This window comes from Dermacentor variabilis, chromosome 10 (assembly GCF_050947875.1).
Source record: "Dermacentor variabilis isolate Ectoservices chromosome 10, ASM5094787v1, whole genome shotgun sequence".
Lineage (NCBI taxonomy): Eukaryota > Metazoa > Arthropoda > Arachnida > Ixodida > Ixodidae > Dermacentor > Dermacentor variabilis.
This window is the reverse complement of record NC_134577.1, coordinates 61,377,849-61,394,950: the sequence shown is the minus strand read 5'-3', so window position 1 is coordinate 61,394,950 and position 17,102 is coordinate 61,377,849. Positions and strand designations below refer to the sequence as shown.

Genomic DNA, 17,102 nt, shown 5'->3' with positions numbered 1-17,102 from the left:
GAATGGTCAAAGTACTAAAAGTACTTTGAAAACCATGTCCTCATATTGAGAAACCAACACTAAGGCTCTGGCTTGGAATCTTAAAAAAACATGTAACGATTTTCTCTTCTAATAACCAACCTAGTACCACATAATTAATGAAAAACCAGATTTGGGAAAATACTTTATCAGTCTCGATTGATTCAGTGTTACTCTCTGGTGTTCCTTTAACCCTTTAAGTGTCACTGACGTCCCGGTACACTTCTGCGTTTCTGTCCAGCCATGTCACTGACATACCCATATATTATCCAGTCTTTCCACTCGGATTTATGTAGTAAGACAAAGTTGGTGAGCTTCAAGGTAGGACTGCCATCTGTAGTACATTTTTAGAAGAATTTTTTTCTCCTCTCTGTGGGTTTGCTCAGTATGGGCTTTTGCTAACGCGCTGCGAAATGCGCCCCTTTGTAGGCACTGGCGTGCTTTCTACAGCACAGCTCTGCCCTCTGTCGCAACCCTTTCGCCTGTTGCTCTGTTTCTTCTGTTGCTTTCCTTGCTTTGTCTGGTTGAGTACAAATAAACGAAAGCGCTTTTTCATTGACATGGCTGAGTGATCGCTTTGAGATGGCTGCTCGCGTGAGGCCTTCACTGTTATATAGAGCAGTGACTCTACGAATACAAGCCAAGTTTGGACTCGGAAGATGAAAGCTTGTTATCCGAAGAAGAAGCAACTTCAACTGCATCGGATTCTGACTTTGACACGCCAGCAGCATCACGGAAGCATTTGCATCAAAATGAAACGAGGTTGCAGACAGGAAACAAAGGTATGAATGTGAGGAACCATACCAATAGTGCATTTGCCATTATTTGGATATTATTTTTTCCCGATTGTGCATAACCAAAAATAAACAAAATGTGTTCGGTTTCTAATGTCCAAGAAGAAAATAGAATGCTGGGGGTGCGTCACCTCTGAAAATAAAAACACTGAAAGGATTAAGTGTAAAAGAAAGCCTCATTATGCGTTCTTGTGCACAGACGAACTTTCAACCGAGCTTCTTGACAGGCTGCCAACTGTCATCTTGTTTGGACAGTGCAAAAGCCTGCATTGTTTCGTTTTTTCAGTTCTATGTTGCCTGTACGAGGCTGTCTTCTTTGTCTGATTTGTCAGAAATGGAACTACACTTACGATGGCTGCTGTGCATCTTGCTATCTATCTAGCCGTCTATGGCGAGTACATAAATTTAAATTTTCTTTCCTTTCATTTTAACCCTTTGTGGTCACGGGCATTTATCCAATTTGTGGTCGTTCAAGTCAGGCACCAATTCACGCATTTACACGGAATGCAGAAAAAGCGCTCGGGGAACAAACACATTTTTTGTGATTTATTTTGGAAAATTCCTGAGGCTCTGAACAGTACTTCGGCGCTCTGTGGTAGCACTCTAAGTAGTACTCCTGGGTGAAGTTCAGGATTTGTACTGCAGGTCAGCAGGGTCCTAATTGTCGCTTGCTTTTAAATCATTTGAGGATGTTTGCTGACCATCCAACCGAGAACAATATTCATCTACACCACTAAAATAATCCAATTCACTTTACTCAAGTGAATTTTGTCCATAAAACGAACATGCAGAAAACGCTGTCATCCTGTCGCCGCTTCACACCCCAAATCACACTAAAAATCTCTTCGAGCATGCAGGAAGAAAAAGAAAATGCTGCCATTGTCAGTAGACATTGCGAAGCGCACTTATTAGTTTAAAAAATTCCAGAAAGCTGGCACTATCAACCCATATAACCAGCGAACGCAAGCATGCACACGTGTCGGGCACTTTCCGACATCTGACCAGAAGAGATATTTTTTCCATGTCAAGAGGGACCCGACAGTGATTGCAAAGGGTTAAAAGAAATTACTGAAACAAACCCAAAGTTCGACATGCCTTTCATCACTTCTTACAGTGTTGTTCACGCAAGTCCCTTTGGCCTGCTTACTTAAGCCCAAAGTCTAAATCAAAGTGCTTTTCCTTTCAACCACACTCTGCGACTTTTGAAATGTTTAATTCTATGTTGAGAAACATTCCTCGGTGCAGTGACATGCGTGACCACGTCAACCCCGCAACAAAATGCGATGGCTGGTGTAACCACGTGACTTCCACAACACCGGCTAGCAGCCACCTATGGGCCACCTATGAAGCATTTGCAAATACTTCAGTGGTGGAACAGCCATTTCACCTTTAGGCGCAGGTCCTGGTACAAGCAAAATGCCGATTTGGCGCAGCAGCAAGCCCTTTCGGCACAGGGTCCAATGCACATGTGCTTATCACATACCATGCAAATTTTAACTGATTTAGTCAATATGTTATGGATACGAGTTTCCGCGAGGCTTATGCTGCGAACGCAGTCAAAAAAGAATGCGACGCTTCTCGACACAATGCACAGCGGGCGCTATGGCCAGGTTCGTCTATACGGCACAGAGAAGGCACTACAGACAGATCGTCAACAAATGCATGTTTATCAACCCAGGATGCAACACAGTGCGACAGTCACGGCTTGTGAAGCAAAGGCTCACCGCAAGGCCCATCAGTACGCACGCCAGCACTGAACATGACATCCCACAATATACTCGTGTCATGCCGTGTACATTAGGCAGTTTTCAAAAATAGGGGCTGCACAGGTTTCGCAGCCGCAAGAAAACAGAACAGTATCAGTGCCACTGCGCATGAGCGAGACACACACAGGGTTTTCAATTTGCGTTGTTGACTATTTCACCGAAATAGCCCCACGACCCAGGCTCGATGCAATACTTTTGCGTTGACAAGCATGCCGTCACCCATTGAAGTGGCAGCTCTCGCCGTGTATCACATTCGACCCCATTCGCTAATACAATTTTTTAACTATGCACCACGTGCAATTCTGACTGCAGTGACTCCTTCACAAAGCCCCGCTATCACCCATAAACACCGAAAAAGCTTTAACTTCAATCCTAGAAAGAGACATCCTCCTTCAGCAAACTCCGTGGTACCACGTATATAGTTTCTCACTATATAGTGAGAGACTATGGGTGGGCCTCTGCTTCTTTTTATGATGATGATGATAGTGTGCTGTTGATTTTGATTTCAGTTTTGCTAGCTGTTAAGCGTCGACAGAAGGGGGGATTCACTCTTATGCATGCTTTTGTGCAGGTTCTGCGCAATTTTCCACTAAAATACCGTTTTGACACAGGATGGCGCAAAGCCCCGCTCTCGGCACAGTTTGGCACAATTGGCGCAACTGTTCCACCACTTATGCAATGCAAAATTAAGCAGCTTCGTGCAAAAGGAAACTATTGTAAATTAAAGAACACCGATATTGTAGGCTAATAATGCGATTCACATGCAAGTAAGTACGACGATACACAACAATTTGCAAGCACAAATGCTTGTTCACATAGAAGCACGAATAAAAATAAACACAGAACAAGCAGCCAGGAATGTGTGTGTAGTCATGGTTAGGTAATTTACAGCAGACACTGACCTCAGTCTGGACATACTGCCACGCGACATACAACTTCGTCAGGTGATCCAACTCTCGCGACACCTTGGTGTAGTCCAGGTACGCCTGCCTCTCCTCCTTCAGCTTGTTGAGCGTAGGCGTGATCTCTTCATTCAGCACCTGAAATGCCCTCACACAAATCAGACGTGTGGTCCAACACAAAACTTTAAAGAGGCAACAAAACATGTTCCTTTGAAACTGAGGTTATTCTGAAATCTGCAAGCTTCCCTCTCCTCTGAGATGCTAGTCTAGACACTGCCGAATTCGCCATCTGAACAGCTCTGATCACAGTGCTGTTGCGGCCTCCCTGATTGGCTCAAAACACCAGCATGGTGGAATTAAACCACATGGCCACCCATGGTCATTGCAAGCATGCTGGCTAATACAGTTACCACAAATGAAAGATCAGCACCTGTGACTGGAAAATGATCTGGCGTTTGCAACACTTAGCACTAGAGGCCATGAATAGAACTGCAACAAAAATGTCAGGCTGTTCATGCTTTCCCATTATAGGCTAACAGCTGTCAGAGAATAGTAGAGAGAAAAGCTTTTGCACCACCTAAAATGCAGCAGCTGCCCCAGAGACGATGATGATGAGACAATCTTAACTACAACAACAATGTCACAATGTTGACTAAAACACCAAAGACAGTATGACAGCTAACACCTTTTTCTCTTTCAGGTGGTTTCTAAACTCCATTTCATACTTAGCAAGAAACGCTGCCGAAGCTACGCAAGTAGTGCAGTCATAAAAGTCTCCGCGCCATTCACAGTACAGTTGGTTTTGATCTGCAATGATTTCTACACAATTATTAATTCGACATACAGTTAGGTCAGATGTCGTCATTTGTGCACCTTCGTGTTCCCAATATGTGACATACCTACTATGTTCTCGTCATGAGTGCAAGGAGTGTGCTGCGGCAGATGCAGAAACGTGCCACTCAGCTCATTTGGTGGTAAATAGGTGCATATCTGCGATGTTTTCCATGTTACAAATCACTTTCCTATTTCGCAACACAAGAGCACAGGACTTGATGTTACACCTACCTGCATGACGTGTGCCTATATCTTTCTTTCATGTGTGATGCACAAATCTTCGGTGAAATAAGTCGCTCTAGCTATTACAGCATTGCCTTCTAGCATGAAATGAAGTATACCCAGGAAACGTGATGATACGACAGCAGCAACAAATGATATGACAGCGACGGGAAGTACTACGACTTACACTGAAAATAGTTTGGCAGATGTTAATGAAAACTGCAGAGTTGTATGAAATGGAAACGCCCATTCTGCAGCTCAGGAATGTAAACAGGCATCACAGTTTTGTGGAGCGCCATTGATAGCTAGCTGATAAAGAGGTCAAGAAATAGTGCAAGGGTTTAGAAAAGAGCATAGAAGGATCGTGGAAGACAGGCCAATGTTGTCGACAAGCAGACCTCAAGACCAGCTAACCAGAGTAAAGGAGTGACAAGGGCAGAGCAACAGCGTCCAAAACTAGCATACAACCAGAGCCAGTCGTTGGTTCACCCCTGGCAACAAGGGCACTAGTCAGCCAACCACTAACACCATCAAACAGCAGCCATAAGCCTCTTCCAAAGATCTTGAACCAAATGAGAAATTTTCTTCTTTTGCAATTTTATTGCAAAGGACTTGGGGATTCCAGCAACAAATGGCGATGGACTTTAAAACAACCACGGGAGTGAGCCGATAACAATTATCGCTGGCTGTCCTATATTAATAGCCTTATGAACTCACGAAGTAGGTGCAAACTTAACTGCAATTCATGCAGCTGCACCAGCGTGTGGAAATTGGTGAACTACAGAAATTTTCTAAAGCCAATGATGACAGCTTGCCATTATTGTAGATTTAGTTTCACATTGGTAAATTTTTTCAGAAAACAAGAAAGATTCATTAGAATCGAGTACTTGTGGCAATTCTTAAGCTGTCTCCCTGTGTGTGCTATGACTTCTGTGTGTCCGGGGTGAACTCAGACACATTGTAAATGGCAGTAACGTTACAACACATTACACATGGTCCCTCGAGGGATGAACATTGAAGCAGTAAACAAGAGTGAACACGCCAAGCTCAAGACAGTACACTACAGCAGCAAACAAAGGGAGCGTGGTAAAGGCTGGCCTTACACTGTCCAGTTCGGCTAGCTTGGCTTCCTTCTTCTCGATGGTGCGCTGTGCCACCTGCTTCTTGCTTTCATACATACGTGTGCCAGCTGCTTCTTCAATCATGGCCAAGATCTGGAATGGAACATGTGAACATGTGACCTGCCATGTGCTTTCCTCTGACATTTGCTATTTGGCAAACAAGTTCTGCAGAGATCCGCAAGGTCGAAGAAGTTTTGTGAAAGGAAAAATTGTCAGCCGCTCAAAAGTAGCAGGAAGCTATATAGGTGTCTCGGGAAGAAAGCTTCAGAGTTGAAGTATTCGTCCTCGTGCGAGAAACGAACAAGGGACCAACAGCCTTTCTGGGGTGGCTGCTCTACCATCGGTGTTACCCAGGAGGCTAGCAAATCACAGAGCGAGGCTGAATTAATCAGCTCGAAGCACAAGAACATTGAATATAGCAAATCAGTTCTGCAGAAATCCACACAGAAACCCGTATTGGTTCATTTCTTTAAAGACCCTACAGGTTTCCTTCGTAGCTTCATGCTACTATTGGCTGGATGACAATGTTTCCTTTCAATCACTATTTGAGTCAGTTTCTGACAAGATTCCTTCAGTTTTTTGGAGTGACAACCCACACATCAATAAGTGACAATACATTGTATAACACTGTCGATGAGTTTATAAAAGGAATGCTGCATTGCTGAAATTTAACTCTGAAGGACACAACAAGAGCAGGGATCGCATTGTGTCTAAAGCATTACAAGTGTGCTTTCAATCATGTGGCATTCACAAAAGGTTAAATTTGAAAGTTGAGAAACATATTCCTCTTCGTCATCATTGGCAGCCTATTTACAGCCACTGCAGGATGAAGGCCTCTCCCAGCTATCTCCAATTAGTACCATTGTCTCGCACTAACCAATTCCAAGTTCTGCCTGAAAATTTCCCAATTTCACAACTCCACGTAATTTTCTGCCATCCTTGACTGTGCTTCCCTTCGCTTGGCACCCATTCTGTGACTGTAATGGTGCACTGGTTATCTTCCCTATGCATTACGTGGCCTGCCCAGCTACACTTATTTCTCTTAATGTCAACCAGAATATCGGCTACGCCCACTTGCTCTCTGATCCGCACTGTTCTCTTCCTGTCTGTTAACGTTATGCCTAACATTTTTCATACCATCGCTCGCTGCGCAGTCCCGGACTTCTCAAGCCACTTTGTGAACCTCAAAGTTTCTGCCCCATACATTAGTATTGGTAAAATGCAACACTAAATGTATACTTTTCAAGGATAGCAGTATGGTGCCAGTCATCACTTTGTAATGCCTAAACAAACATACTCATGTACAAATTCTAGAAGCTGACTGCTAATCACGAATTCTTCATCTCCTGCCAGGCTGTTGGACATTACCTTTGTCTTCTGCAATTTAATCATCAACCCTACTCCAACACTTTCTTGGCTAAGGTCTTCAGTCATTTGTTGCAAACCATGTTCAGCGTTGCTGAACAGGACAATGTCACCTCAAAGTTGAGATACTTGCCATTGATCCTCAATCCTAATCCTTTCCTGTCTACTAGCTTGAATACTTCTTATAAGTATGCAGTGAACAGCATTGCAGAGATTGTGTCTTCTTGCTTGACGTCTTTCTTGATTTGTATTTTTCCAGTTTTCTACAACGTATTTTGCATATTGTATTGTATACACATTGTAGAGGATAAAAAAGTGGGACTTGGCCTGCCACTATCCGCTTAAGTCATTTATACATTAAACGAGAAGTGTTTGTCTTCATTACCCACTTCGACTTCATTACTGCTGCCTATGAAATGACCAGAAGAGCTGGCGTACACTATTACACTATACATACAACCAATGCATCAAGCACCCTTTGAAACAGCTGGCTGCCCCTATCACAAAACTTCTTAGGAAAACAGATGCTCCTTGGAAAGGCACAAAGGCTTCATGTATTCCTCATAGTGTTACTATCATGTGTGGCCAAAGCTAATAAGTGGACAATCTATTCTTAGTATGAATTGGTACACAAATTGCAACGTCTGAGAACATTAAAATCAGAAAAGCACATACGTGCTATGAACACGTGTCCTGAAGTGTTTTCAAATAACAGTGAAAGAAATAACACACCATTGTGGAGAAGGAAGAGAAAATAAGCAGCTTGTGCGAGCGTTCTACCTTATTTATGAATATGAAATTTAGCACAAATAAAATGTTCAACTGCAGTGCATAAACACACAAACATGTCCCAGGTTACGTTATTGCCTTGAATAATGTACAACAAACGTGCAAACTGATTGTTGCAGTACCTGCATCAAATAGGGCTGCATGCATTTATTTGCCGCCCTTTTGCTTACTTTTACTACATATTCCTTACAACACATCCCTCGAAGTGACAACTTTCAACCGTAATGCTAATACTTCGTAGCTACAGCACAGTGTAGTTGCCCTGTGACATGGGCTGACATGTTCCACTGCTGAGCACGAGGTCGCGGGATCGAATCTCGGCTACGGCGGCCGCATTTCGATGGGGGCGAAATGCGAAAACACCCGTGTGCTTAGATTTAGGTGCACGTTAAAGAACCCCAGGTGGTCAAAATTTCCGGAGTCCTCCACTACGGCGTGCCTCATGATCAGAAAGTGGTTTTGGCACGTAAAACCCCAAATATTATTATTATTGACATGTTCCACTGTCCATCCAGCAGTTAGGCATCTTCAACGTTCTCCACCGTCGTAGGCACATCGTCTGGAAGATCACATGCAACAGAGCGATATTAACTGGGTTATGATGTGTCGTGTTTTGCGGCGCATGGGTAAGACCCAGTCCCGACGCAGACGACCATAATTCACAAGCCAGTCCAACAAACCTCAGGTGGCTTCATGTTGAGCACTTTGGTGATACGGCCCTGCATAATGAGGAAGTGAGGGTTGTTGACGTTGAGTTGCACTGATCCAAACAAGTCCTGCACCCGGTTGCTGGTTGCCGTCACGCCATTGATGAGGTACTTGTTCCTGCCACCTACCACCACCTGCATCCACCAAACAAAGGTGTTCACAACAGGACATGACTCAACCTGCATTTGTTCATGCAGCTGCACTTTTTGGCACTGGATAAGCATTGCATACTATGTGAACTTGTACAAGTGAATGCATTACCCTCCGAGGATCTGCTGTACTTGAATAAACATAACGTGACCAAGGATGTAACACAAAGAATTACTGGAAACTTGGACGCAAAAGAAGGATTATAACAGGAACTAGCAATCCTTAATGCAACTGTGGTGATGAGTTCAATGATGATGTTTTAGCATAATGTGATGCGCAGTGCCAGAGTTCTTTCATAACTACGTTGTTTTTCTTCAAACGAAACTTCTGTAAAAATGTTTGATATGGCCACCCAAAGAACCTGTGACACAAAACAGCGAAGTAAGTGGACAAACAGTGTATTTTTACCACAAATATTATGGCACATATCTCTACACTGATATCATCCACAGAATTTATTCCATATGGATATGCCTCACAAACTCGTAGGGTACGATTCAGAACTTGCAATACGCGCCATAATTAAGAACTCAGTGAAATTGGCAGGAAATAAAATTATGATTAATTCATTGTTTAATATTATGGCATGGGTACACACAAACGGCACCATCTCCATTTGCAAGGACAAAGCAACTATGTCATGTTCATTAAGACAAAAAGCTTTACGTTTAACCTTAACACATGGCCAGACATGTCAGCCTCATGATTTAAAGAATGCTACAGCCGAAGCCAGAAAATACTGAAATTCGGTGAAAAATATTAAATATTGTTTGATTACTCCTCCCGTTTCCAATTTTTTGAAGGTTTGAAGGTTTTGTTCAGTACAGATGCTGTGAACAGGCACTTTGCTTTTAGATGCAGCATGAATGGTCTGTGTCACAGTCCTGGATTGATGAAATATTCACATAACAATAACCGAAACTTTCATTGCCGGTAAGTTGATGGTGCTGCTACACAAGTAGCTCTGTATAATTGACGTGTCCAGAAAAACAGCTGTAGTGAGGTTTATTGGCTGCGGAGGTAGGGTGGCTAACACGGCGGTCGAGCAGCAGCAAGAGTCTCAGCACGAGCAGCAAACCCCGTGCCCAGGTGATGATGAGCGGCCAGCGTTCATTACTTCACCACAATTTTACATCCGTGAATGAAAAGGAGCCGTCCTATGAGCGGGTCATAGTACATCTTAAGGCACTGCACGTGGACAATATCTCGTGAAAGCGAACAAACTTTCAAACATAGTTTTACATCCCTCACCAGTAGTACTGCTGTCAAAGACGGTAAGTTTTAAACTCCCGAGTGACCACACTGCAGATCAGCCTGGAAGGATGTGCAGATTTTGGAGAGCAGGCTTCGAGGTATTACCAATAACCACTGGCAGCCGTCTGAGAAATAATTACATTGGTGAAGCTGGTCACTGTGAATGGCAAAATGGTGAGCTTGACAACGCAGCATGTGAGTTGTCGGTCGTGTTGACGAATCGGAGAGAGTCTATTAAGGAGGCAATCCAGTGGTCCTTGCACTGCTCGGAAGTGATGGTTCCAATGTCAATGAACGAAATGGTAGACTGAGATGCTGAGGAACAGGGAATGTTGTCGGGTAACAGAGAGCGTGACAGGGTGTCCGCGTCAGAATGCTGGTGTCCATTTTGGTACACGACGTGGATGTTAAAGTCTTGTAGCCGAAGTGCCTGGCAAGCAAGGTGGCCTGAAGATCTTTTGAAGAGAGCCAACAAAGTGCATGATGGTCTGTGACAACATCGAATGGGCGACCATACAAATAAGGACGGAACTTAACAATGGCCCAGATGATGGCTAAACATTCTTTCTCAGTCCCACTGTAGTTGCCCTCGACTTTTGTCAGTGTTTGACTTGCGTATGCAACGACAAATTCACCAAATGCAGGTTTACATTGCACAAGGACAGCGCTGAGGCCGACACCGCTGGAATTCATGTGCACTTTCATAGGGGCTGTGGGGTCGTAATAGCGCAAAATTGGGGGTGAAGTAAGAAGATAGCGCAGACTCATGAAAGCGTCCTCGCACTCCGGTGACCATGAGGAGAGAGTGCCACTGCTTCCGAGCAGCTTTGTCAGGGGTGATATGATGGTGGCAAAACTTCTAATGAACCACCTGAAGCAGGAAGAGAGTCCAACGAAACTACGTACTAGTTCTTTTATCGACGTTGGTTTACGGAATTCTGCAACGGCCGAAGTTTGGTCAGATCGGGGAGGACGCTGTCCTTTAATACGACATGACTGAGTATTGTAAGCTGTCTTGCTGAAAAGCAGCCCTTTCTTAAGTTCAGATGCAGGCCAGTATTCGTCAAGCATGTCAAGACACATTTAGGCTGCTGAAGATGCGCGGTGAAGCCCGGAGCAAACAGAACATCATCGAGATAGCACAGGCGTGTGTGCCACTTCAAGCCACGCAAAACTGTGTCAATCATGTGCTCAGATGTTGCAGGTGCATTACAAACTTCAAAAGGCATGTTCAATTCATATAAGCCATCAGGCATAACAAATGCTGTCTTCAGCTGGTCAACTTCTGCCACTGACACTTGCCAATATCCCTGAGGCAAATCTAATGAAGAATTTCGCACCTTGCAGGCAGTCAGTGGCATCATCTATGTGCGGTAAGGGATAAGCATCCTTGCAAGTGAATTTGTTGAGGTGTCGGTAGTCTATACAGAAGCGAACAGAGCCATCGTTTTTTGTAACAGGAGACACCCACGGACTATATGAAGGTCGAATCACCTGACAGCGAAGAATGTCGTCGACTTGCTCATTGATGACATGACGCTCAGAAGCAGATACACCATATGGATGTTGTTGCAATAGCGGGTGGGAGCTGGTGCCAATGGTATGCATAACTGTGGACGTGCAGTCCAAAGAAGTTTGTGTGACATCGAAAAAAGAACAAAATTCATTTAGCACACATAGAAGCTGTGAATGCTAGACTGGTGTAAGATCATCAGCGATGGAGGTACCAAACACGTCTGTGGACAATGCTGTAGACATAGATAATGCACGCAGGTTAGGGTGGCTGGCAGAGGCTGCATCATCCGATATGTCAATGACTTGCTTGTCTTCTATGGCTTCCACACTGCCTAGGCATTCTCCTCGAAGCAGTGTCACAGGATACGAAAGCGGGTTCGAAACAAAGAGGTTGCTGCTGCCTTGCATAATGTCAGCAGCAGCAAAAGGTAGCACAACAGCTTTTGGTTTAAGGAACAGGCCAGATGGAGAAAATAGTGCAACTGCATCAGAGAAGCTGCTGCAGCACACGGGCAGAAGCGCTGAGGCATTGGGGAGAATGTTCATATCTTCCTTCACAAGCAGTTTACAGGGAATGGGCAGAATGTTGGCTAAGGTCACATTTACCAATGGTGATAATTCAGCTTCAGCACGTGCACAATCAATGACGACGTTACGATGTGAAAGAAAGTCCCAACCGAGGACAACGTCATGACAGCACGAAGAAATAACAATAAATTCAATGATATACAGGACATCCTCAATAACCACACGTGTCGCACGTGCCGCCAGAGGGTGAACATGCTGAGCACCTGCTAGGCAAAGAGAGAACCCTAAAAGTGGCGTCGTAGCTTTCCGAAGTGACCGACAGAGTTTTGCATGTACTATAACAGAGATGGCGGCTTCAGTGTCCACAAGAGCTAATGCACATACACCTTCAACACAAACTTCTATAAAATTTGATGGGCGACTGTGAGGACTTGTGTAGTCTGACGGCACCGCAGTCCTTGCCTCGTGGACTGTGACAATCAGTTTTCCTCTTCTCAAGTCATATAACGAGGTCACATAGGCAATAGTGAGCAGCGACGCAGAGAAGGTGGACGGCGGGTAACGGGCATCGGTCGAACAGCTGATGGGGCCGAAGACGAGTCCCAAGAGCTGCAAAATGGCTTTAGCACGCCTGTATCAGGGGCGTCATGAGTGATGCAGCATCAGTTGATTGAGCACGTCGACAAAAGTGGGTTATGTGACTGGTGCAGCCACAAACAAAGCATACTGGCCAATCATTGGACATACGCCACGAGTTTGCGACGGCAGGTACAGTCCAGGTCACATGGCACGGTGTACGCGCCGCTTGGTGAAACAACCGGACAGCGACGTACCACGTCAGCGTAACTGAGGGGCAGAGCTGCAGCTACAGGGGATGGTTGGGGCCTGGTGACGACTTCAGCATAACTGAAAGGCACCGCTGCAGGGATCTATTGGCGGTGAAGAGACAAGGCCCCGGCAATTTTTTGCTCAATCGCGTGGCAGAGCGAGGGCCCAAAATCTGGAGCAGGCTGTTGAATATGCCGTGGCTGAACGAAGGGCACTAAGGAAAACTGGCAGGCAACTTCCTCACGCACAAATGCCTTTTATCAGTGAGCAGCATTGACTGGTCAGAAATGGCAGCCAATCCAGCCAAATGTTGGTCGTGCGAAGGTCTGCTACAAAGCGCAGATTCTTCGCAAGCTGCATGCTGAAAACGTCATCCACTATTCCTTTCATAACATTCTTGATTCGGTCTGACACTGACGTGGTCACATCGACTCTCTTGCACAAATCTAGAATGTCTTTGATGTAGCTTGTGAATGATTCACCCAGACGCTGGCATCGTTTCCACAAACGCTGCTGCGCACACAACTTGCGAAACACGTCTTGGCTGTAGACGTGTAGACTGCAGACGCGTCTTGGCCGTAGAGCTGTAAACACGTCTACGAAAGAGGTCTTAAATGCAGACCATGTCTGGAAATCCCTTTCATGGTTCTTGTACCAGAGTCTGGCCACACCCATGAGGTAGAACATTACGTTGTTCATGTTTTGCGGCATCGTCCCATTTGTTGTGCATGCCTACCTCTCATACAAGAGCCAATCCTCCATGTTGTTCTCATCCGTGCCACTGAAAATAGCGGGGTCCCTCTGGCGGAGAACACGACCGACGGAGGAGGAGGCTCCTGCGGGGATGCGTCGTCGGGCATGGTAGACGGTAGCATGCGGGATCATAGTTCAAGCGTGGTCATTTTCAAAATACCTAGCACCTTCTACCAATTGTGACGGGGTTCATTGGCTGTGGATTGAGAGCAGCTAATGCGGCAGTCAAGCTACAGCAAGAGTCCCAGCACGAGCGACGAACCCCATGTCGAGCGCTGGTTATGATGATTGGCGAGTGTTCGTCATCTTCCCCACACAGCCTATGAAAAATTGGTCAGTGACTGTGTTTGTATTCTTTTGGTATAAGCTGTGACCCTAAAACAGTCAAAAGCTAAAAATAATAAAATAATTGGTTTCAACACAGCCACACAAAACAAGCTTCCAAAAATCAAGAATTTTACTATAAAGTTTGGACAGCTATATAGTTATACATATAGGTGTACTTCGCCTTTACTCAATTCTCCCTTGTGGAGCCTGTAATGCAGCAAAAGTTCGCAGTTCCACCCGAAAGGCGAAGCACCGATTGCGATAGCAAATTAGTAGATAGCTGTACAAAGTAAGGATAGTAGTTTTATCAGCCATATAAACTCGTAAACATTTGCTCACTAACTAAATTAAGAATGATAGAATGCACGCCAGTGACTTCGACAGTGCTCATCGCCCAACGCAAGTGGACACTAATAAACAATTAAAGAAAGAAAGTATTCTTTGAGCTTGGGTCCAGTGGTACCGAATTGGAAGCTCTCGGCACTCCCCAGGTACACTCAAGAAATGTTCGAGTGATAGCCGAGAACATCAGCAGTGGTCGTAATTGTATTGACCCAGTTGAAACAGCTAATTCAGGCAAGTTGCAAGCAGCATTACGTGCCACCAGATTTCAGACTAATTTGCAAATCTTCATTCTCAACTAAGAATGGCTTTTTAGGTCCGCTCCAAGGAAATATTTGTTACCTGATACAATATCTTAAATGCATGGGGTCTTATGGGAAACTTGAGTAGAATTACAATTACTTAATTATAACCAATTTCTTTTTAACGATATCTGACTGCTCTGAACCTTAAGTCCATCGACTTTGTATGCATTTAAATAAATAAATGAAATAAATAAATGAAAGAAGAAAATAAAAAATTGGCGCACATTGACAGGCAGTTAGATAGAGGTTTATGTATGTAACAAAGATAACGCAGTGAATACATATTAGCTGTTTACAGAGAGAGATAGAGGAGAAACACCAACTGGCCCTCGGAAGGCAAATCACATTCCTGTGTTACCAGAATGACGAGAGCGCCGGATCGACAAAAGCTACGTCTAGTTCCAATATATATATCATCATCATCATCATAATTTATTGTCCCTTAAGGACCCCTTTCAGGGTATTACATAAGGGGGGGGGGGGGCAAAAGCATCAAGAAACACTATGGTCATTATTATACAATGGTTAACTCATTTGTACAACAGTAAACAAAACTTAGTATACATGCTAGTAGACGATGGGCAAGAAAAATTTTTAACAAAAGAAAGTAAGGTACGAACGACAGTAGAAATGGCAACACAAACGGCAATATAACAGAGCAGTAAAAAAAAAAGTTAGACGTTAGGGTAACAGCATAGTAGTGGTAGGTTAAGGGTTTAAAAAACATGACAATAGGTGTCTAAATTTATCTGGATCACTTTCATTTACTATACTGTTGGGCAGCGCGTTCCACAATTCAATAGCAATTGGTAAGAAAGAGTTGTTGAAGGCATCAGAGGAACCATGAAGACGTTGTAGACTCCAAGTTGTTAAAGAGACGCTTAGAAGAGCGGTTGGGCGGAAGTAAAAGAGCATTCCTGAGATGTGGGAAATTATAATAGAACTCGGGAAAAGGGAAAGTTGTGAAATCTTTGTACGAAGTGTTAGGCTACGGATGCTGAGGGATGATTTAATGCCGCTTATACCTGTATGCCAGTCATAGTTTAAAGCGATAAAGCGTGCCGCGCGATTCTGCACTGCTTCGAGCGAGTTAATAAGATAATACTGGTGAGGGTTCCGAATTGCTGAGGCATACTCAAGTTTAGTCCGAAGGAACGTTTCACAGGCGAGCTTGCGCATGGGAACAGGAGACAGAAAAATCAATCTTTTGAGTAGGCCAAGTGATTTAGAACAGTCGTTTATAAGTTGAGTTATGTTTGCAGACCACGTAAGCTGATTAGTGATAGTAACGCCTAGATAACGGTAGGAGTCAACTTGAGTGAGGGCTGTGGAATTAAGAGAGTACTGGTGGTTAATGATTTCCCGCTTGCGAGTTACACACACGTACTTTCACTTGGAAACGTTGAGGGACATGAGCCAAACAGAGCACCAATGTGCTATTTTGCTTAGGTCTTCCTGTAGTATTACTTGGTCATTATGGGACGATATGTGCTGATACAGGATGCAGTCATCGGCGAATAACTAAATTGATGAAAGAATGCTGTTAGGGAGGTCACTTATAAAAATTAGAAACAAAAGACGCCCGAGCACAGAGCCCTGTGGTACACCTCACAAGACTGGACTACTTGAGGTTACCGATGACAGTGTGTTGTGAGCAGTTTGTGAGAAAACATTCAATCCAGGACAATACAAGTGGGTCGAGATTAAGACAAGCAAGTTTCGTGGTAAGACGTAGATGGGCGACACAATCAAACGCCTTTGCAAAATCAAGATAGATAACATCGGTTTGGAAATGGGAGTCAAGGTGGAGGTGAAGGTCTGTGGTGAATTCGAACAGCTACCTTTCACATGAGTGGCCTCGTCTAAATCCATGTTGATTAGGAAAGAAAAAAAGAGTGCTTGTCTAAATGAGATGCAATGCTGGAGTACAATATATGCTCTAGAATTTTACAAGGTATGCAAGTTACGGAAATAGGGCGGTAATTACATGGACTGGAATGACTACCCGATTTGTGCACAGGTACAACACTGCTAATTTTCCAATCATTCAGAATAGTGGAAGAGGCAATAGATTGAGTGAAAATCAACTTCAAGAAGCGGCTAGATTGCGATTTGGTGCCCTTTAAAGCTTTGGCCGTTATGCCATCTGGGCCTGGCGCACTGGAAAGTTTAAGGTTATCGATTAAATTGGAGATTCCTTGAGTAGTTATAATAACAGCCGGCATTTCTGAATAGTGAGTAGATGGCAACATAGGAATATCAGTGGGAGGTTCATTAGTGAAAACCGAGCAAAAATAAGAGTTCATGACATCGGGACGCTAATTTACTGAAACAAGAGACCCATCCGAGTTGATTAATGTGATACTATGACATGAAGTATGTTTAAGTGATAATGAGTTCCAGAACTTGCGAGGGTTGTCACGCAGAATACTCAGCAGGTCCTGGTGGAAATATCTGTGTTTAGATTGTCTCAGCAAACTTGCATATTCCCGCAATACAGTGGAGTATTTTTCCCATTTTTGCGGATTGTTGCGTCACTTGAGTTCACGGAAAATGGGCTTTTTTTCCCTAGTTTTTTAAG

General features: G+C 44.1%; 1 protein-coding gene across 1 annotated transcript in view; it reads right to left on the bottom strand.

Moving 5' to 3' along the window:
• SMC2 (structural maintenance of chromosomes 2) overlaps positions 1-17,102 on the bottom strand; it is a 77,996-nt gene that overhangs the window by 59,341 nt on the left and 1,553 nt on the right. The window contains exons 2-4 of the mRNA XM_075672849.1: positions 8,492-8,653; positions 5,640-5,750; positions 3,481-3,618 (exon numbers count right to left, since the gene is read on the bottom strand). Coding sequence (XP_075528964.1) covers positions 3,481-3,618; positions 5,640-5,750; positions 8,492-8,653 — 411 coding nt within the window. The remainder of the gene's footprint in view (positions 1-3,480; positions 3,619-5,639; positions 5,751-8,491; positions 8,654-17,102) is intronic.